Source organism: Equus asinus, chromosome 4, assembly GCF_041296235.1.
Source record: "Equus asinus isolate D_3611 breed Donkey chromosome 4, EquAss-T2T_v2, whole genome shotgun sequence".
NCBI classification, from domain to species: domain Eukaryota; kingdom Metazoa; phylum Chordata; class Mammalia; order Perissodactyla; family Equidae; genus Equus; species Equus asinus.
Window position 1 is genome coordinate 15726670 of NC_091793.1, and position 22017 is coordinate 15748686.

The 22017-nt window shown below is 50.9% G+C and overlaps 1 protein-coding gene across 2 annotated transcripts in view; it reads left to right on the forward strand.

Moving 5' to 3' along the window:
* CERK (ceramide kinase) overlaps window positions 1-22017 on the forward strand; it is a 66450-nt gene that overhangs the window by 27118 nt on the left and 17315 nt on the right. The window contains exons 2-6 of one of the 2 annotated variants that reach the window (XM_044777641.2): window positions 7254-7367; window positions 7725-7847; window positions 11993-12118; window positions 13464-13527; window positions 19348-19493. In XM_044777641.2, the coding sequence (XP_044633576.2) occupies window positions 7254-7367; window positions 7725-7847; window positions 11993-12118; window positions 13464-13527; window positions 19348-19493 (573 nt within the window). The remainder of the gene's footprint in view (window positions 1-7253; window positions 7368-7724; window positions 7848-11992; window positions 12119-13463; window positions 13528-19347; window positions 19494-22017) is intronic. The other variant, XM_044777655.2, reaches the window with a different exon arrangement.

Sequence of the window (22017 nt, forward strand, 5' to 3'; positions counted from 1 at the left end):
AGTGTGTGATTGCTCGGCCCGGGAAGGAGGGCCTTCCAAACACCAGCAGTTGCTGCTCCGCGCACCGGGCTCAGGAGGCCCCAGGATGCACTTGAGAAATAGATGTACAGTGCAAGCGCAGCAGGCCTGCGGACAGCGCTCCCTTTGTTGAGAACTGTCTTGTCCGGTGACTTACACATGGTGCAGAGGTGTGACAACGAATCCTTGGGAAGTGATCAGCTTGAGAAGATAGGAAAACGTTTTCCTGGACGCTATGTTAGAGCCTCCTGACAGGGGATCGGTTTTCTTGATGGTTTCTGGAACATTCTGTCACAGCTGGCACACGAGGTGTAAGGTGAGCCAAGGCAAGGAGGCCTGGGGGAGCTTTAGAGGGTTAGGGGGTCAGAGCTGGGCCGGTGGGACTGGGCGGTCCAGCCAAAGCTACAGTATGGCCCACAAAACAAGTTGTGTGTCCCCGTGACAGCCCAGGGTCCCCCAGGGGTGGGGGAAGGTGGGCAGTGAGAGCCAGAGGCCAGAGACATGAGCAAGAGGGGCCTGCTCTGCGGCAGCCGGCTGTGGGAGGGCGTTCCACCGGCGCAGAGCATCCCCGAGCATCCCCCCAGCTCCACACGCACACATGCACACAGAGCCTCCCGCAGCTACACACACACCCACTCTGCCAGCTACACACACCCACACACACACAGCCTCCCCCAGCTACACACACATGCACACACAGCCACCCGCAGCTATACACACACCCACTCACACAGCCTCTGCCAGCTACACACACCCACACACACAGCCTCCCCCAGCTACACACACATGCACACACAGCCACCCGCAGCTATACACACACCCACTCACACAGCCTCCGCCAGCTACACACACCCACACACACAGCCTCCCCCAGCTGCACACACAGAGCCTCCTGCAGCTACACACACGCAGCCAGTGCCAGCAGAGAATTCCCTGCGTGGCTGGGGTCGCAGGAAGAGAGGGCAGGGAAGTCTGTTTGGGAAAGGGGAGGGTGTCAGGTGGCCCTTAGGACACTTGGTGCCTTCCGTTGTTCTCGCTCACCGCATTAGGCCACCTCGTGATGGCACTGCATTCAAACCCACAGACCCTGTGCGGAGGCTGCGTGGGCCCTGCCAGCTGTGGGACTGCCCCTTAATGGGGGAGTGCCCGCCTGAGCCCCGGCCACCAGCTCTGGAGTCTCCAGAACCCTGCTGAGGAGTCCTCCTGGGTTCGGCTGGGCCTCAGGTGGCGTCTGCGCCTGGGCGATCTCACCCAAGCGAAGAGAGATGGGGGGAGCCAAGTCCCCTCCCTGGCGTGGTCCCCCTCAGGGTGGCGGTGGGGACCCCGGGAGCATGGACGGGAAGGACGGGCACGTGGTCAGGGACGCCGGCGTCAGCCAGATGTGTCATTGGGTAGTTTTGCAGGGTTTGTTTCTGCACTGTCACAGGGGTGACTGTTACCCGGGTGGACCCCCCTTCCCCTCTCAGGAATGTTCCAGCATCACCAACACAAAGGTCGTTTCTGTTTGGTAGTTTAGTGTAGGGAGAGGCGTGTAAGTGGTGCCCGTAAGTGGCCGTGTTCCCACGAGGCCGCGTCCTGACTGGGCTGCACTGTTGGTGGCAGGTTTTCACGTTCTGTTGTCTGCACTGATGCTTGTTTATTATTCCAACATTGTTTTCGAATATTTGCTTTATTTGGGCAGCCTTAGGCGCTGGGATTAGAATTCACTAAAGTCTGGGCAGCGGCCCCTACAGTGTCCTGAGTGCGGGGGGAACCCCTCCCCGCCCCCGCCATCCCTGGTCTTGCAGGGAAGGTGGGTGGGGTAGAAGGGTCACAGCAGCCATGCCTGCAGCCTGGGGTGTTGAATTAACCTGCACAGTGGGCAGCAGGGGGTCCGAACACAGTCCCGAGGCTGCGGGGGAAGCCTCGGAAAGATCCAGGCAGAGCAATGCCGCGTTCACATTTGCATCTTCGAGGCCTCAGTGGGCTGCGCATCGGGGTGAACGGGGCGAGGCTGGAAGCCAGCTGGGAGCAGGTACACAGTCAGACGGGGCTCCTGTGTTGCTGGGCAAGGGAACGCATGGACAGAGCACTCTTCACCAGGCCAAGGGGTGCAGGAGGGGAGGAAGTTTCTAGAAGGGAGCGGAGGAGTAGAAAAGACAGGTTTAGATTTAGTAGGTGGGGCACGAGACACTCGTGGGTCATACACGTGGCTCCTCGGGCGCAGTCCTGGGGGTCTGTGATGAGGATGGCGCTCAGGGTAAGATGACAGAGGGGCCTGCCTTTCCCTGTGCCCCTGAGACTGGCCCCAGTTTCTTTCATGTTTTCTGCTTGGAGAAGCGGTTGGTTGGTGAGCGCGTCGTCCCCAGGGTGGTGGTTCTCGGTCGGGCGATGCTGCCCCTGGGAGACTTTGGCCAGTGACTGGCAGTGTCGGGGTGCCGCTGCGTTCGTGCTGCAGCCCAGGGATGCTGCTCAGCATCCTGCACTGCCGGTGGTGCCGGGGTGAGGAGCGCTGGTCTAGGGACGCACCCAGGGCGTTTTGTGGTTTCAGGATTGTTCTGTGCCTCGGGTACCCGTCTGTTCCAGAAGAATATTTCACTCAGGAGTTTGCTTAAAAGAGGGTGTCAGGTTGTCACTTTCTAAAGAAAAAGGTAACACCCATGAGCCTCGGCCTCTGCTCCCTCCATGGACAGGGTCACAGTCAGCCCAGGAGACACTGTGGTCATGAGTAAGATCCTGAGGGCGATTCCCCCCATGGCAGTGGGTGACTGGTGAGCGCGGAGTCAGCAGGGGAGGCGCCTGCTGCATGGCGGGTATTGGCCTGACTCAGGCGGGGCTGCTGCCCCATAAGGGGACGTTCTCCATCCTCGGGCCAGCACATGCCCTGGGCCCCTCGTCTCGGTGTGTTGCTGGTATTGACTTGGCCACCGGCCGGGGTGGGTCTGCTCTGGAAGTGACCTACCTTCCAGGCAGCTGCGGTGAGCTCTCCTCTCACTGCATGCTCTTTCACAGAAGATCTTTTCTTTTCTTACCTAACCTCACGTGCGGTGCAAGGTTATGCACAATGCAAGCAAACGTTTGAGAAATGCTAATATCATGTAGAAAATGAAAGGGCCCCCAAATTCCCACCAACAACTCTTTGCAACATTTCTCTGCACGTTTACTAATGTGTTGCTGTTCCTGGTCACGTATCAGCGTGTTCACACCACACACGCCGCTGTGCTTGGACGCCCCTCCCGGCCAGCACGGGCAGGTTGGCCAGTGTAGGGGATGTCGTTTTACTCTTGGAGGACCATCGGTGGCCCCCACCATCGCCCCTGAACTGAGCTCGGGGGAGAGGGGGCGCTCACTGACTGACGGAAGCGGGGTCGGGTCACTGTCCATTTTCTTAGATTCCTGGTGGAGTTCTTTGCCTCCTAACTCGAAGGGAGAGTCTTGAAGACCAGGGCGTTATGCTCCCGAGGTGCGAATACGAACGAGCTGGACAATCGGTGAGGGGTGCCCGGTGGAGGCATTTGCTCTGCAGAGCAGTGCAGCGGCGGGTGTCAGCTGTGGGCCTCGACTTAACACGGGAGGGGCAGGGTCTCAGGGGGACACAGCCCCCACCTCTGTCTCGACCCTTTGGCGAGAAAGGAGCCACTCTGTGTGAATACCTGTTTCGTGCTTGAACCCTTCTCACCTGTTATCTTAGCTTTCCAAAATCCTTATTGGCTTGAGACTGTCATCCCCATGTACAGTCATGAAGTTCCGGCTCGGCAGCAGCCCAGTAAAGTGGCGGTAACGGATGGAGGCAGGAGCGGACCCGTCCTCTCCTCCGGGCCCATCATTCATCGAGTCCTGCTCGTTGAGCATGTTTGTTTTTCCTCTCACCCAAGGAGCAGATAAGGCTTTGGGCAGGCCACACATAGCAGAGCATAGGTGGGTTCATCACTCTTTGCCGTGTGTTCCTTGTCCTACCCCACACGTGTTCGCTTGTTCAGGAGCAGGCGAGTCAGATCAGGTCTCTCCTTCTGAGCTCCATCTCTCCCGAGCGAGGGCTCCACCAGCTCCGTAGTCGCAGGCTCTCCGTGAGGCCTCCCTCCCTTCCTCCCATTTCCTCGCCTCCTGCTTCTGTCCTGGGCCGCTCTGCTCAGACCCTGAGCCCTTCCCGCACCTCCCAGCCTGCGCTCCGCATCCCTCCTCTGCGCTGCGACTCTGACGTCAGTACCAGTTACTCCTTCTGTCCTCATCTCCCCGAGCGGAGTCTCTGCCGGGAACAGTGTGGGGTGCCAGCTGGGTGTCTGAGAAGCACTGGACAGTGAGTGAGCAGAGACCGTGGGTGTCTCCCAGACGTGGTCCTGCCATTGCTGCGTGAAACGTAACAGGCTCATGGCACAGCTCACAGGACCGCGTGGGGACCGCACAACTTCGCGCTGTCAGCCACTGGTACAGCATGGCACATGGCGGCATTGACATCTCTCACTTCCTTCTTCGGTTCTTCGAGTCTGTCAAACTGAATTAGCAAGACTAGGATTTACTAATTTGTAGGCTCTTTTCAGTGGGTTGTCCTCGGAGTCATTCGTCACTTTTAGTAATTTAATGGCATAACATATGACTCTTGTCTTTGTCTATGTACAGTTTCTTAAACCAGTCAATTGTTTGTTTGAATACTGAGAAACTTGGGGCTGGCCCCGGGGCCGAGTGGTTAAGTTCGCGCTCTCCACTGCAGGCGGCCCAGTGTTTCGTCAGTTTGATCCTGGGCGCGGACATGGCACTGCTCATCAAACCACGCTGAGGCAGTGTCCCACATGCCACAACTAGAAGGACCCACAATGAAAAACATACAACTATGTACTGGGGGGCTTTGGGGAGAAAAAGGAAAAATAAATAAATAAATAAAATCTTTGAATATTGAGAAACTTATATTACTCCTAACTATTGTACCCACTTAGGCCTATTATAATTTCCCATCAACTGTTTCTCATCAGACAACCATAGCTGAGATGATCACCCAGGGGTGCTGGAGAGCCTGACGTTTATTCTCAGTGGTCTAGGATCCCGGTGCAAGCTGTTTTATCAGGAAGTGGCCGATCCCTGGCTCAGTCCGTCAGTATTATTAAAGCCCCGCCACGAGTCTGGCCATGTGCCCGAGGCTGAGATGGGCCTGCATTAGCTCAGGTCTTGTAGGAGAAGAGGAAGCAGAGGTCAGGTGCGGTGAAGGGCTTTGCATGCAAGGATGACAGCGATGCCAGATTCGGGGGCTCTAAGGAGGGTGAGGGAGCACCTCAGGAATGAGGAGGACGTTAGGAAGGCAGCTCTGAGAGGGGGCGACGGCTAAGTCCGAGAGCCAGGGAGCCCGTTGGTGTGCCTGTGTCCAGGATGCCCCGCTGGTCCCTCGTGGCTGTCCTGTGTGTCCACTGACCACAGAGGGGGAAGGGAGGAGATGGCAGGGTGCAGCCTGCAGCCTGCAGCTTTGGGCGCTAAGGGAGGGGAGGATAAGAGCCCAGAAGACAGGATGCCCAGGAGGGAGGGCCTGGTGGGGAGGGCTTGGCTGAGCGAGGGTCTGCCCCGCCTCACCGCTCCCGGTGAGGAGTGCCTGAGGGTGAGGCCCTGCGCAGCCCCTCCCCACACACCTGACACCCTATGCCCATGACCCATGAGCAGGGCTCTCGGGTGCCGAGACACTGCCTGAGACCACGCTGCCCCTGAGGCTGGCTTCTGACTCCTTTGCAAGAGCACCTGTTCCTCCTCCTCCTGGACACGTCGGCCGCGCTGGGAGGGCCCCGCCCTCAGCCTCTCCAGGCTTCAGAAGTGGTCAAAGCCCGTCCAGACACTGCCTTCCCAGGGTCTTATAACTTGATTTCCATAGGCAGCAACTTCCAAAATGATGCAAAGTTACTACAAGTGTTATGGCAATATTCTTTTTCATTTTGCTGTTACAAAAATATAGTACTTTAGCTGTATTGCAGGTTTTATAGCCAACCTAGGACCTAACCACAAATTACAATGTTCTCGTGTGTAAAAATAGATGGTAAATCCCTGAGAGCAGTTCACGAATGGGCTTTGGAACACAGCCTGTTCAGACGGGGCTCCTGGTCTTCCATCTTCTCTGCTTCCCGATTCCTCGGCTTTCCTTGGTGAGTCCTTCAGGACCACGGTTTGAGTTACGAGCCGTCATCTCACGGCTCCCATGGCTGTGTTTGTGTCCAGCTGTACCTGGAGGCATCATCTGGAGGCGTCTGCAGGCCTGTAATTACACCTGTCCCCCAAACATGCCGTGGGCAGCCCCTCCTGGCTTTCCCATAATAGAGAATGTCCAGTGCTGCCATCCCCTTGGTCCATCCACGTCTCCCCTTTCTCCTGCATCCGATTGGACCCACCTAGGCCTTTGCAGAGCCCCCTGCCCACCCCCGACTCCAGCCTGAGTATGGCCTTGACTCACGTGCACACTCAGTGGTCAGTGCTGGTTGTCCCCGGTTCTAGTTATGTGCGTCTTTCCCACTTGGATTTCCGAGCCAGGCTGAAGGCAGACGCTGTATCTTGAACGTCCTTCCCCGTATTTAGCACAGCATCTGCCCCAGAAAAGTCAGCACGTGCTGCTCAAATGGCTGGGCAAATCGTTTGCCAAGTTGCACCTGACAGGGGCGGCCCCGTGGCCGAGTGGTTAAGTTCTTGCACTCCACTTTGTGTCCCGGGTTTGCTGGTTCAGATCCTGGGCGCCGACCTGCACACTGGTAGCTCAGCAAGCCATGCTAGAATGACAACTAGGATATACAACGATGGACTGGGGCTTTGGGGAGAAAAACAAAAAGAGGAAGATTGGCGACACGCGTGGGCTCAGGGCCACTCTCCCCTCACCGGAAAAAAAAAGTCGCACCCTATATTTGGTGCCTCTGTGGGATAAAACACCCCATCTTCTGATAACATTGAGTTTCCCAAATTTATTTAGCTCTGTATTTAAAAGTTACAAATAACTTTCCTTTGACTTTTGGATTTCTAGTGAGAATTTTTTTTTTAACTTTTTGTTAAGATTATGATAGTTTACAACCTTGTGAAATGTCAGTTGTACATTATTGTCAGTCGTGTTGTAGGTGCACCACTTCACCCTTTGTGCCCTCCCCCACCCCCCCTTTCCCTTGGTAACCACCAATCAGTTCTCTTTGTCTATTCTAGTGAGAATTTTAAAGCAGGATGTCCTCCGCCTTTTGGAGTTGGCCTTCTTGTATTCATGTGAATTCGAATGAGTCCCTTTGACATGAGGACGTGGTGTCTTTCAGATGCCTGCTCCGTGCCTGTTTCTGAAATCATCACTGTGGAAGAGCAGGATGTCCATGGGAAGCGCTCCGCCAGCGGGAAATGGCAGAAGATGGAGAGGCTTTACGCTTTCACAGGTGACGCGGCCCGACTGACTCCCTCAGGTCTTCGGGATCTCAGGCAGAGCACCTGAGAGGGAACCTTTCTGTGACTTGCTTAACAAGCTCAGTGTCTGCCTGGTTTATCTTTATAGAAACTGCCTTATGTCATTTTTTCCAAGATCTACTTTTAATTAATGTTTTGGTTTTGATCGTCTTTTTTCTTATTTCTTTTACCTGGGTTAAAAGAACAGAATAGGATCTTTTTTCTAATATACCTTGAAAGTTTCTAACTAATCAGAGGAAGAGAGAACACTGGGACATTGCAGTGACGAGCCCGGGGTGGTGTCCGTAGGGCCGCGGGCTCCGAGCTGACAGTGCTCTCCTTTCCCGCAGTGCACTACGTGCAGAGAGCCCGCCAGCACCGCTGGAAGTGGGCGAAGGTGACCTTCTGCTGTGCTGACGAGCAGCTGTGCCATCTGTGGCTGCAGACGCTCCGGGAGCTGCTGGAGAACCTGAGTACGTGAATGTTTTTGTTTGAAGAAAGACACAGCCGCAGCGTGACGCGTGCCGCTGTCTCCTCCTTTTGCACAGCTTCCCGTCCCAGGTGCCATGTGGTCAGCCACGTGGCTTGTCGGAATTCACTGGTGAGAGGCCAGCGTGGTGTGGCGCCCAGAGCGTGGCCTCCGCCCTCCCTGACCAGCTGCCAGAGCCAGGCCAGCCCCTGGGCCTTGCTATTGCAGCCACTCTGTAATTTTAACTCCTATCCCTGTTGTCTGTTTTAATGTTTAATTGAAATACAGCATAGATACAGAAAAGTGCCTGCATCCTGAGTGTGAGCTCGGGCGGTACCTGCACACTCAGCACACACTGTGACCAGCACCCTGATTAAGAAACAGAATCTCACTGGCCCCCAGACCCCCTGCAGTCCCGGCTCCCCTCGGGGGCACTCCTGTCTGACTTCTGAACAACCGGATTCGTTTTGTGCTTCCTCTCAGTCGGATCATGCAGCGTAAACTCGGCTCGCCGTTATGTTTGTGAAGTTTATCCATAGTGTGGTTGTTCGTTCTCTTGGCTGCACGGTATTTCTTCCCTGGTGTGAATGGACGACTATCTGTTCATCCGTTTTCCTCTTACGGTCATTTGGATAGTGTCCCAGTGTGGGCTGTTGGGAGTCGTGGCGTTCTGAACATTCTAGTACGTGTCTTGTGGTGAACACACGCTGGCATTTCTCTTGGGTGCACCCTGGGAATGGAATTGCTGGGTGGACGGTATGCGTATGTCCAACCTCGTGGACACCCCCACGCTGTCTTCAAAGTGGTAGTTCCAGGGGCACTCCCCAGCAGAATATCAGTTCTGGTTGTCCCACATTTTAACTACACCTTTAAGATTTTAGCCATTCTGGTGGGTGTCAGAGTCTTGCATTATGGCTTTAATTTGCATTTTCCTGATAGCTAATGAGTTGAGAAATACATTCCTAGGTTTATAGGCCATTTGGAAATCCTCTTTTGTGAGGTGTCTGTTCAAGTCTTTGTCCATTTTCCTGTTGGGTGTCTGTCTGTCTTAATGATATATACAAATTCTTTATATATTGTGGGCCCGAATCTGTTACTGGATTTCCGAGTCACACATCTCTTGTCCCACTGTGTGGCTTGCGTCTCACTCTCCCGTCATTCCACTCTTTTGATGGACATTGTTAATTTTTAACGTGGTATGTTTTTCTTTTTTTTTAACTCTATGGCCAGGTTGTGTCCTATTTAGGACATCTTTGTCCCCCCCAAGGCCATGAGGATGTTTGCTCTCAAAGCTGTTCTGCCTTTCACATTTAGATCTGCACCCGTTTGCAACTGGCTTTGGTATGTGGTGTGAGGTGAGCCGTCAAGTTTCCTTTTCCTTAAATGTGGATATCCACTTGACCCCATGCTGTTTGTAGGAAAGACTGGCCTTTTCCCCACGGCACTGTGGTGCTGCCATTTTTTTAAAAATTTATTTACTGCTTGTGTCTGGAAATTTAATTGAATTTTGTATTTTACGTTGCACCCAATGACCTTGCTAAATTCACTTATTAATTTTAATAGTTTGATGATTCTTTTGTCAACTGTGAATAATGAGAGTTCCGTTTCTTCCATCTTAGTTCGTGTGCCTTTTATTTCTATTTCTTATGCTTTTGCCCTGTTTTGGACCTCCAGTTCGAGGGGATGGTCTTAGTCCTGATCAGGAGGAAAGTTTTCAGCGTTTCACTGTCAAGAATGGTGTTTCTTGGGGCTGACCCCGTGGCCGAGTGGTTAAGTTCGCACGCTCCGCTGCAGGCGGCCCAGTGTTTCGTTGGTTCGAATCCTGGGCGCGGACATGACACTGCTCATCAAACCATGCTGAGGCAGCGTCCCACATGCCACAACTAGAAGGACCCACAACGAAGAATATACAGCTATGTACCGGGGGGCTTTGGGGAGAAAAAAGGAAAAAAAATAAAATCTTTAAAAAAAGAATGGTGTTTCTTAGGTTCTTAGTAGATGTTTAAAAACCAGATTAAGGAAGTTCCTTTCTAATTCTAGTTTTCTGAGAGTTTGGTTTTTTTAAATCATGAATGGGTATTGAATTCGATAAATGCTTTTTCTGAATCTCTTGGGATGATTGTATGATTTTCTTCTTTTTGAGTTACTATGGTGAAGAACATTGATTTCTCTTCGTATAAATGCAAGTCGTCGTATTGCTGGAATAAACCACACTTGGTCATCACGTGTCCCCTTTCTACATATTTCTGGGTTTGACTTCCTGATATTCTGTTTGGGGTTTTCGTGCCCAGGCTTGGGAGAAGTAGCCCTGTGCGCCTCCTTTCTGAGAACATCCTTGTCTGGTTCTGCTGTCAAGCTTACGGTGCGGGCCACGTGCAGAGCTGAGAAGCACTTCTGCCTTTTCTGTTCTGCGGCAGAGTTTGTCTAATGCTGAGGCTACTTTTTTCCTTAAATATTTGGAAGCATTAATTGGTGAAACCATTGGGCCTGGGCTTTCTCTGTGGAAAGGTTTTTATTAATGACTTCAGTTTCTTTATTAGATATCAGACTATTCAGATTTTCTGTTTCTTTCTGTTAGCTTTGGTAAATTGTATTTTTTGGAGAAATTTTATTTCATCCAAATTTATAAATTTATTAACAAATCCTTTCCCTTTCCTTGTAATATTTGTAGATTCTGAAACAATGTCCCCTTTCTCTTTCCTGATATCGCTAATTTGTGTTTTGTCCCTTTTTCTTTATCAGGAATTCATCAATTTTATGAATCATTTCAAAGAACCGACTTGGCTTTGTTGATTTTCTCTGTTGTATATGCATTTCCCCCAATATTTTGTGATGAAGATTTTCAAACATACAGGAAAATGGAAAGAATTGTGCAGTAAACGTTCATATACCCACCCCCTAGATTCTAACATTTTTCTATATTTGCCTCGTCGATGTCTACCGACCCATCCACTGGTTAATCGGACTTTTTGCTGTGTTTCAAAGAGAGTGGCAGACATGGGGCACGTCACCTCTGAACCCTTCAGTGCGAGTCGTCACCTAGAGAGCAGGGTTTGTTGGCAGCCGTGAGGTAGAATTTACGTGCCTGTGGGACCCGAGCCCCTGGAAGGCTTGCTCCACCCGAGGTTTTCTCTGGTCCCCCCGTTAGTGCGGAGACACCCGCTGTCTGGTTGCTCTGTCGTTGTTGCTGAGCATTGGTCTTGCCGGCTCTCGATCTCTCTCCGTGGAGTCGGGTGACGGGCTCTTTCTCTGGAGGCTTCGATCGCTCAGCGTGGCGGCTCTGAGACCCACTTGTGGTGGTGGGTGCTTCAGCACTTTGCCCCTCTTTGTTGCCCGGTAATATTCTGTGGGACAGACAGACCGCGTTGTGCATGCAGTTGGCAGCTGATGGACATTTAGGGTGTTTCCACTTTTTGGCTACTGTGGCTAGTGCCGCTGTGAACATTTGTGTGCAGGATTCTGTGAGGACTTAGGTTTTCAATTTTCTTGGGTACATTTCTTCTTTTTACTTTTATTGAGTTGCTAGTTACATTTGTTTTTTTAAGTATCAAAATCTGCTTGAACTGACCCAGACAGAAATGTGGAAGTTGTTACAAGAAAATAGGGGTGACTCTGGAGACCCCGGTGTGGGAGGGAGCTGGGCCTCTGGAAGGGACTGGGCCCTGGGACTGGGAAGGCTGGCTGAGAGCTCGCTGTCTTTCCGTCTCTCTGTCCGTCTCCAGGTCACGCTGTCTCTGTGCCTCTCCATCTTTCTCTCCTAAGGCTCCATTCTGTACCTCTGTTGCATTCTTCTTATTCTCTGCAAACCCACTTCCTTCATATGAAGAATGAGGCTGCCGCCTTCCAGAATTTACATCTTAAAGGACTCTGCATCAGGAGAGTGTCCTCCCGTGAGCATTCTGAAACCCTGGGGCTCTCCTTCCATCCAGCAGACACGCAGAGCACCTGCCCGTTCTGACAGGCTGTCACTTCTCTCTTTTCATGCATTAGGAAACTCTTTACTACTGTTCTTTAACTTAAAAATGCTTTTTATCAGATAACACTAAGTAGAATCCTGAAACCGTTGTGGTTTTTTTTGGTTAGTAACACATTCATTTTGATTGCCGTATTCACTGTGATTCACACATTGTTGTGGTTGTTGTTTTGTAGCGTCGAGACCAAAGCATTTACTGGTGTTCATCAATCCCTTTGGAGGGAAAGGACAAGGCAAGCGGATATACGAAAGAAAAGTGGCGCCATTGTTCGCGTTAGCCTCTGTCACCACTGAAGTCATTGGTAAGCTGTAAATCCTGTATTAAATATGTAGAAGTGAACTTGAGAACAATTCAAATGTAGTCACTAGAGAAGATTTTTATCCTAGAAGATTATTTTAAACAAAATAGAGTGGTTTTTTTTTTTCACCTGCCAGAATGAGAATACAAAATAAAGAATGTAGACCTTTCTAGCCAAGACTTAGCATATAAAGCACTTGAGAAAAATGCTAAGAAGATAAAAGGACAAAGATCATGGACAGGAAACTCTTGCAAGAAGAGAGACAAGCAATTCATAAGGCTTAGAGATAATTTCACCAATAAGTGACATTTTAAGAAACAATACGGCACCACGTTTGTGGCACAGTTTTCAGTGCAAGTTCTCGAAGCTGGAGGGTGCGAGGACGGCCTTCTCTGCCCTTCAGTGCTTTGAGGGTCTGCTGTAAACTTATGAAAGAGCCACCTGGCAGAGCAGGTCAAGAGCCTCAAAACTGAGGGATTTTGCCCAGTATTGCAGTTTCTGAACCTTCCCTAGAAAAACGACTGGATGCACACAGATGTCACTGCACATGTTATAATAGCTAACCATTGGAAGTGACTTAAATGCCCCTCACAGGAAACGTGAAGACAGAATAGAGGTGAGTCTGAAAGAGTAGTATATAGCCCACCAAAGCGGTCTTTACATAGAATTCTTTTTTTTTGTTGAGGAAGATTCTCCCTGAGCTAACATCTGTTGCCAATCTTCCTCTTTTTTGTGAGCCACTACCACAGCATGGCCACTGACAGACGAGTGGTGCAGGTCTGTGCCCAGGAACCAAGCCCAGGCTGCTGAAGCAGAGCATCCCGAACTTAGCCACTAGGCCACCGACGCTGGCCCCAAAGAATTTTTAATGATAAAAAAGTGATTGTGATAAAATGTTGGGAAAACAAAGACACAAAATTGTGTGTACAGTAGGATTTCAAAATAGATTTTGTTTCTTACATTGAGTATACAGACTAGGGACTAACATTTTCTTTTTTTCTACATTTTGGTATATTCTAAAATTTTCAGAGTAACTTGGATAATAAGGAAAAAGTATAAAATAGGAGATGTAATCTCTTTCCGAAGTTATTATTTGTTGGCAATTAAGTGCCAAGACGGTGCTGTCTTACCCAGTGGCGTGTGACTGAGGGCAGTGCTCCGTTGAGCCGGCTCGCTCCCCTCCCCAGGAGGGGCTGTGGGACGGTCAAAGAAGGGATTTCTCTTAGGAAATCCTCCTGACGATTTCGTAGTCCTCATTTTAAAAGAATGGTTTATTTGCCTTTTATTTTAAATAGGAGTCACAGATTTGAATATAAACTATACGATGTAATGTTATTTTTTCCCGCAGTTACTGAGCGTGCTAACCATGCCAAGGACAGTCTATATGAGATCAATATAGATAAATATGATGGGTGAGTAAGGCCGCTTTCATCCTGAGTAATAAACGGTAAATTCTACCCAGGTTTGAAGATCTGTCTCAGTTGTCTTTGCTCCCTTTCCTTCCATTTTTTTCCCAGTTGTAAAACTAGACGTGCTACTTACAGAAGATAGCAAAGGCAGGAAAGCGGAGAGTGACATCCCTTCTCTGATGTGGGACCTAACAGATTGGTGCTCTCCTCTTCCCTCTCCCACCTACTGACACCGACTGTTTTTCCAAGTCATTTGAAAGTATGTTATAGACGTGATCACCTTTTGTCCCTAAATATTTCAGTGTCCATCTCCTAAAAACAGGGCCATTCTCTACAGAGCCAGAATACAGTTATCAAAACCAGGTAGTTAACACAGACGCAGTACTATTTTCTATTTGCTGCCCTTATTCAGATTCTGCCAGCTGTCCCATTCTTTCTTTTTTTTTTTTGCATTTGTAGCTTTCTTTTTTTTTTTTATTGAGTTATTGATAGGTTACAATCTTGTGAAATTTCAATTGTACATTAATGTTTGTCAGTCATGTTGTAGGTGCACCACTTCACCCTTTGTGCCCACCCCCCACCCCACCTTTCCCCTGGTATCCACTAGACTGTTCTTGGTCCATAGTTTTAAATTCCTTATATGAGTGGAGTCATACACAGATTATCTTTCTCTTGCTGGCTTATTTCACTTAACATAATTCCCTCAAGGTCCATCCATGTTGTTGCAAATGGAATGATTTTGTTCTGTTTTGCAGCGGAGTAGTATTCCATTGTATATATGTACCACATCTTCTTTATCCATTCATCTGTTGATGGACACTTAGGTTGCTTCCACGTCTTGGCTATTGTAAACAGTGCTGCAATAAACATTGGGGTGCACAGGACTTTTGGGATTGCTGACTTCAGGCTCTTTGGATAAATACCCAGTAGTGGGATGGCTGGATCGTATGGTAGTTCTATTTTTAATTTTTTGAGGGATCTCCACACTGTTTTCCATAGTGGCTGCACCAGTTTGCATTCCCACCAGCAGTGTATGAGGGTTCCTTTTTCTCCGCAACCTCTCCAACATTTGTTGCTATTAGTTTTAGATATTTTTGTCATTCTAACGGGTGTAAGGTGATATCTTAGTGTAGTTTTGATTTGCATTTCCCTGATGATCAGCAATGATGAGCATCTTTTCATGTGCCTATTGGCCATCAGTATATCTTCTTTGGAGAAATGTCTGTTCATGTCTCCAGCCCATTTTTTGATTGGGTTGTTTGATGTTTTGTGATTGAGTTGTGAGAGTTCTTCATATATTAAGGATATTAAGCCTTTGTCAGATATATGACTTGCAAATATTTTTTCCCAGTTAGTGGGTTGTTTTTTTGTTTCAATCCTGTTTTCATTTGCCTTGAAGAAGCTCTTTAATCTGATGAAGTCCCATTTGTTTATTCTTTCTATTGTTTCCCTTCTCTGAGAAGGCATGGTGTCCGAAAAGATCCTTTTAATACTGATGTCAAAGAGTGTACTGCCTACGTTTTCTTCCAGAAGCCTTATGGTTTCAGGTCTCACCTTTAGGTCTTTGATCCATTTTGAGTTTATTTTAGTAAATGGTGAAAAAGAATGGTCAATTTTCATTCTTTTACATGTGGCTTTCCAGTTTTCCCAGCACCATTTGTTGAAAAGACTTTCTTTTCTCCATTGTATGCCCTCAGCTCCTTTGTCAAAGATAAGCTGTCCATAGATGTGTGGTTTTATTTCCGGGCTTTCAATTTTGTTCCATTGATCTGTGGACCTGTTTTTGTACCAGTACCATGCTGTTTTGATTACTGTAGCTTTGTAGTATGTTTTGAAGTCAGGGATTGTGATGCCTCCCGTTTTGTTCTTTTTTCTCAGGATTGCTTTAGCAATTCGGGGTCTTTTGTTGCCCCATATGAATTTTAGGATTCTTAGTTCTAATTCTGTAAAGAATGTCATTGGGATTCTGATTGGGATGGCGTTGAATCTGTATATTGCTTTAGGTAGAATAGACATTTTAACTATGTTTATTCTTCCAATCCATGTACATGGAATGTCTTTCCATCTCCTTATGTCGTCATCCAATTCTCTCAGAAAGGCCTTGTAATTTTCATTATATAAGTCCTTCACTTCCTTAGTTAAATTTACCCCAAGGTATTTTATTCTTTTTGTTGCGATTGTGAATGGTATTGTATTCTTGAGTTCTTTTTCTGTTGGTTCTTTACTGGAGTATAGAAATGCTACTGATTTATGCAAATTGATTTTATACCCTGCAACTTTGCTGTAGTTGTTGATTACTTCTAACAGTTTTCCAATGGATTCTTTGGGGTTTTCTATATATAAGATCATGTCGTCTGCAAACAGCAAGAGTTTCACTTCTTCCTTCCCTATTTGGATTCCTTTTATTCCTTTTTCTTGCCTGATTGCTCTGGCCAGGACCTCCAGTACTATGTTAAATGAGAGTGGTGATAGAGGGCATCCTTGTCTCGTTTCTGTTTTCAGGGGGATGGCACTCAGTTTTTGCCCATTGAGTATGATGTTGGCTGTGGGCTTGTCATATATGGCCTTTATTATGTTGAGGTAGTTTCCTTCTATGCCCATTTTGTCCAGAGTTTTTATCATAAATGGCTGTTGGATCTTGTCAAATGCTTTCTCTGCATCTATTGAGATGATCGTGTGGTTTTTATTCCTCAGTTTGTTGATGTGGTGTATCACGTTGATTGATTTGCGGATGTTGAACCATCCCTGTGTCCCTGGTATGAATCCCACCTGATCCTGATGTATGATTCTTTTGATGAATTGCTGAATTCTGGTTGCCAAAATTTTGTTTAGAATTTTTGCATCTATGTTCATCAGTGATATTGGCCTGTAGTTCTCTTTTTTCATGGTGTCCTTGTCAGGTTTTGGTATCAGCGTGATGTTGGCCTCATAGAATGTATTAGGAAATGTTCCATCTTCCCTAATTTTTTGGAATAGCTTGAAAAGGATAGGTATTAAATCCTCTCTGAAAGTTTGGTAGAATTCCCCAGGAAAGCCATCTGGTCCTGGGGTTTTATTCTTTGGGATGCTTTTGATTGCTGTTTCAATCTCTTTCCTTGTGATTGGGCTGTTCAAATTGTCTGCCTCTTCTTGAGTGAGCTTTGGGAAATGGTAGGAGTCCAAGAATTTATCCATTTCCTCTAGGTTATCCATTCTGTTGGCATATAGTTTTTTGTAGTATTCTCTTATAATCTGTTGTATTTCTGCAGAGTCTGTTGTTATTTCTCCTCGCTCATTTCTGATTTTGTTTATTTGAGCTTTCTCCCTTTTTTTCTTTGTAAGTCTGGCTAGTGGTTTGTCAATTTTATTTATCTTCTCAAAAAACCGGCTCTTTGTCTCATTGATCCTTTCTACTGCCTTTTTCGTTTCAATAGTATTTATTTCTGCTCTGATTTTTATTATTTCTCTCCTTCTGCTGACTTTGGGCTTCATTTGTTCTTTTTTCTCTGGTTCAGTTAGGTGTGCTTTAAGGTTGCTTATTTGGGATTTTTCTTGTTTGTTAAGATGTGCCTGTATTGCGATGAATTTTCCTCTTAATACAGCTTTTGCTGTATCCCATATGAGTTGGTATGACATGCTATCATTTTCATTTGTTTCCAGGTATTTTTTTATTTCTTCTTTAATTTCTTCAATGATCCATTGCTTGTTCAGTAGTGTGTTGTTTAGTCTCCACATCTTTGTGCCTTTCTCAGCTTTTTTCTTGTAATTAATTTCTAGCCTTATAGCACTATGATCTGAGAAGATGCTTGTTATTATTTGTCCCATTATTTCTTTCATGCCAAAGAAAATCCTGGATCATGCACTGCCTTCCATCCCATTGTCATGCTCTCTAGTCTCCCGTAACCCTCTTGGTGTGGCTGTGTTTTGAGAGTCCAGGCCAGTGATCCTGTAGCATGTCCCTCGGTTTGGGTCTGCCTGATGTTTCCTCTGGGTCAGAACCTGGTTGTGCGTTTCTGGCTGTGACACCACGGAAGGATGCTGTGCGCTTCCCGGTTACCGCATCAGGAGGCGTGGCAGGCGGCCTTCTCGTGTGCTCTCATGCTTGTGTTGTGTGTGTCCCTGCTGGCGTGTTGCTCCTGGAGAGCCGGCCTCTGCCTGTGCACACTCATCCCCCAGCACCGGAGTGAATGAGCGGACGGGACCTGGGGAAAGGCGGCTGAGCCTGTAGGTGGTGAGGATCGCGGAAAGCTCACAGACAGAGGCGCTAGAGGACCAGGCTTGCATTTTGGAAGGATACTTTTGAAAGCCAGTGGCAAGTAGCCACGAGGGGGGATTGGACCCAGGGAGGCCGCAGGGTGTTATGGGTGGTGGGCAGGAGCTGGCTGGACAGTGGCATAGGGCACATGCAGAGGGGATGGCCTCCAGGACGTCTGGGGGAGAATCGACTGGTCCCTGTGACTGGCTTTTGAAGAAGACACACTGGGATTCCTAACCAAGTGGCGGTGGTGTTATTGAGCCATGAGATAAGAAACTCAGGCGGGGTTTTTTTAATTAATTTTTTTTTAAAGATTAGCACCTGAGCTAACACCGATTGACAGTCTTCTTCTTTGTTTTAATTCTTCTCCCCAGAGCCCCCCATACATAGTTGTAGATTCTAGTTGTGAGTGCCTCTGGTTGTGGCATGTGGGATGCTGCCTCAGCACGGCCTGACGAGCGGTGCCATGTCCGCACCCAGGATACAAACCCATAAAACCCTGGGCCGCTGAAGAGGAGCGCGCGAACTTAACCACTGGGCCATGGGGCCAGCCCCCTGAGGCGGGTTTTGAAGACAACAGTGCAGCTGTGTGGTGGGTCTGCCCTCTGTAGTCTGGCCGGCCTGAAAGTTAAGGGGTAGCTGAGGGCTGGACTTCCAGGGTCTGATCCTGGTCTGCGCCCCACCAGCTGTGTGACACGGGGCCGGCTGCGCTGTCTCTGCACTGGAGCTCCTCGTCATAGGTGACGTTGCACCCTGCCTCAGGGCTGCTGAAGGCTCTAGGAGTCATAACACTGGGGTTCTCAAGTGGGCAACTGTGCCCCCAAGGACGTCAGGCGATGTGAAGAGTGACCCCGGAAGAGAGCTTCTGGGAAGCAGGTTTTAGTCACACGGTGGAGTGGCAAGGCGGAGGCTGGAGACCGGCTCCCGGAGCAGCAGCGTGTGTTAACGTGCTGCGTGTAACAGGAACAGGACAAAAGCTCGGACGTGCTGTTGGGACTGGGCGGGAGTGTGTCCCCTGCCAGGGGGCTCCGGTTTCCAGGACGGTGGGGCAGACTCCCTGGGGACGTGGGGGACGGCGGAGGGGAGGAGAGGCCTGTTTTGTTTTTCCATGCTGTCTGCTTATTTCGCAGCCGCTTCGCCTGAAGGGAAGGACCAGGCAGGGGGCCGGGGAGGGGGCGGCATTCTCTGATGAGCAGAACCCAGAGGGACACAGCGGGCCTGGGGCTTGGTCCCAGCCCTGCCTTCACAGCCTCTCAGAGCCTCGGCCTCCTTGCAACAGGAATCAGGAGCCTCTCCTGGCAGGGCCGGGAGGCTGACGGAGTGTAGAAAGACCTGACTGAGGGGACGGGTGAACGAGCACGGGAGCACGTCCCAGGGCTCTGGAGAAGGGTGGGCTGCGGTGGCCACGGGGACGCGAGCTCCAGGAGGGAGGGGTCGCTGGGTCTGCGCTGCCGGTCGCCCTCGCTTTCCCCGGGGAGTCGGCTGTCCTGCGGTCAGTGGCACACTGCCTTCCCAGGAGCGCCACGGGGAGCCGCGGAGCGCGGGCGTCGTGGGGCCAAGCCAGGGGCCTAAGGTGCTTGTTCCCGCAGGGTCGTCTGTGTCGGTGGGGACGGCATGTTCAGCGAGCTCCTGCACGGCCTGATCGGCAGAGCGCAGAGGAACGCTGGCGTGGACCAGAACCAGCCCCGCGCCACGCTGGTGCCCAGCCCGCTCCGCATCGGCATCATCCCCGCGGGTATGGCGGGCCCTGCCCTCCCCTCCCCTCCGCGGCCGGCTCCGCGCACGTGGCCCCCACAGCCCGGCCCTGCGCACAGGCATCTGGGCTCAGGGCCGCTTACACTGGGCTGTGCCATTCTTGGGTTTTCCTTCAGGTTCATTTTGTGATTTAAACTCTGATTTTATCACCACACAGCTATTGCGTCCTTTTTGGAGAGACGGTTTATGAGCCATTAAAGGACGCCTCCTGCGTGGCTGGAGGAACCCTGGCCTCCCCGGACGCCTGCCTTCCGCGGGGCCGGGAATCCTGCCGCTACAGCACGGTCTCTGCTCAGAGAGCTGACCATTTGGTGGTGGGGGCACGGGCGGGGGCTCACTAAGTCATCACAGGCCTCCCGCTGCCCCCCCACACCCCCAGCACAGTTGAGCATAAGGGAGCCTAGGGAGCTGGCGGTTTTCTGGAAGAAGTGACTTGTACCTGGACGCACAGGAGCTGGGAGTCGGGACGGCAGGGGCTGGATGCTCTGGGGTCAGCGCCGCGTCAGCCTTGTGGCGGCTGGGCTGTCCAGGAGGTGCCTGGCTCAGCGTCTTCTGCCTCTTTCTAGGCAGCCCCTGGCTGGTTGAACAGTCGCAGCGTTAAGCTGAGTAGCAGGCGAGGCCTGGGCGTTGCTGGCTGAAGGCTTTGCAAGCTGCCCCCTAGGGACGAGGCGCCGTCCCCGCCCTCGTGTCTGGGCCTGGTGGCCACACTCCCTACACATTGGCCTGAGGCCAGGCTCTGGGCAAACATCCCACAAAGCGGGTCTGCACTTTCCTTCTCACGACAGCTCTGTGAAGCTGTAGCCATAATCGTCCCATTTGATGGATGGAGAAGCGAGGCGAGGGGGTGGGGCCACGAGGTCCCCGGAAAGGCAGGGGCCAGGGGAGCTCAGAGGGCGCTCTGCCCACCTGCCCGCGGTCAGGAAAGCCCTTGTCTGTTTCTAATTGCCTGTAGCACTGTTTGTGTAGCAGGCGTATTCACCCTGGTTGGTTATGTGTCTCACAACTTTTTTCCACATTAGGCTTCCGTCTTTTAACTTTGCAGCTGATGTGTTCTGGACTACACGAATTTTGTTTTTCCATATTCGAATCTGTTTTTCCTTTATGCCTTTTATCACGATTTGCGATGGCAGCATGAATACCTTCTCAGCTATTAAAATTTGCCTTCGGAGCTCCCGCAGACCCGGGTCAGGCGGACCCCGCAGTCGGTGCATGGGCAGCGCCCTGCTTCCCCGTGGCTTAGGACGGACTGAGCACGGGCCGCACCCCGGTTGGGTCCCGGAGGCTCAGCAGAGAACAAGATGGGGTAGCCTCTGCCCACCAAAAAGACAGCGGACACACACGGCTGGTGTGAAAGTGTCTCCATGGCGGGCGTGCTGTGGAGAAGGTGCCCTGAAGGGTGGGCTCGGGCCTGTGGCTAGGAGGGGCTGCTTCCCGTAGGGAGTCCAGGGGCCTTTCTGAGAGGTGCCGGTGAGAGGCCAGCCGTGCAGGCACGTGGAACCGTGCCCAGGGGCAGAGGGCGGTGGTGGGAATGGGCCATGCACTCAGGACAGGGGGCCGGTGTGGCTGGGGGTCCTGGAGGTGGGGCTGTAGAGGGGACTGGAAAAGGGCCGGGGCCAGGGGTCATGTCCTGAAGGCCTCGCAGAGATGCAGCAGGAGGACATCTCGGAGGCCGGTCAGCAGGGGAGTGGCGTCTGACTGAGCTTGAAGCCACGTTCTCTTCTAGGAGCAGTTGGGAAGGCTGCCCGAGGCCCAGGGAGGACGCTGGTGGCTTGGACTGTGGGCGTTTGGTCAGCTGTGCCTCGGGCGTAGCTTTGGTGGCGTCAACAGGAATCAAAGGAGGAGTAAGAGTGAGGGAGGCACCAGAGGTGGGCCTGTGATGTTGGCCGTGGCAATCTGGTGGGGTCGAGATGAGGAATGAGGATGGGGGCGAGAGTTCTGATGGAGACGAGCAGGATGTGGCTCCTGGGCAGGCCCTGCAGTGGCGGCTGGAAATAGGTCTGCCGCGCAGGGCGGGCGGTGGGTGGTGAATGGGGTCATGGCGTCTAGATGGGGTCTGATGGCCTCGGGGTGGACGGGATGCCGCAGGACGCAGCATCCTGAGAGCCCAGACGAGCTGTCCCTGCTTCTGAAGGCCCCGTCCCACTGCTGTGAGTTCCATTCCAACGTTCCCTAAGTTCAAAGTCGCTTTCCAACTCGACGTTAATTTAGAAGTGTTAGCCAGTCTACAGAAAGAAGTCTTCCTTCCTGTGGGCCTTGGTCAGCGGGGTCCTTTCCTTGCGGCGCCTCCTCTTCAACCCACACTCGTGTCACGTGACTGAGGCTTAGGGAGCCTTGGGAAATGATGTGTGCTCGGCACTCGAAGTCGCCCCGAAGCCCGGGGCTTCCTAAGCAGAAGGATGCAGTGGTCGAGCGGCCCCGCTGGGTGTGCTGACGGGATGTGTGACCCCACGACCATCCCTTAAGGGACAGGAGGCACAGTGTGGCCTACCCCAGGTACAGGGTCC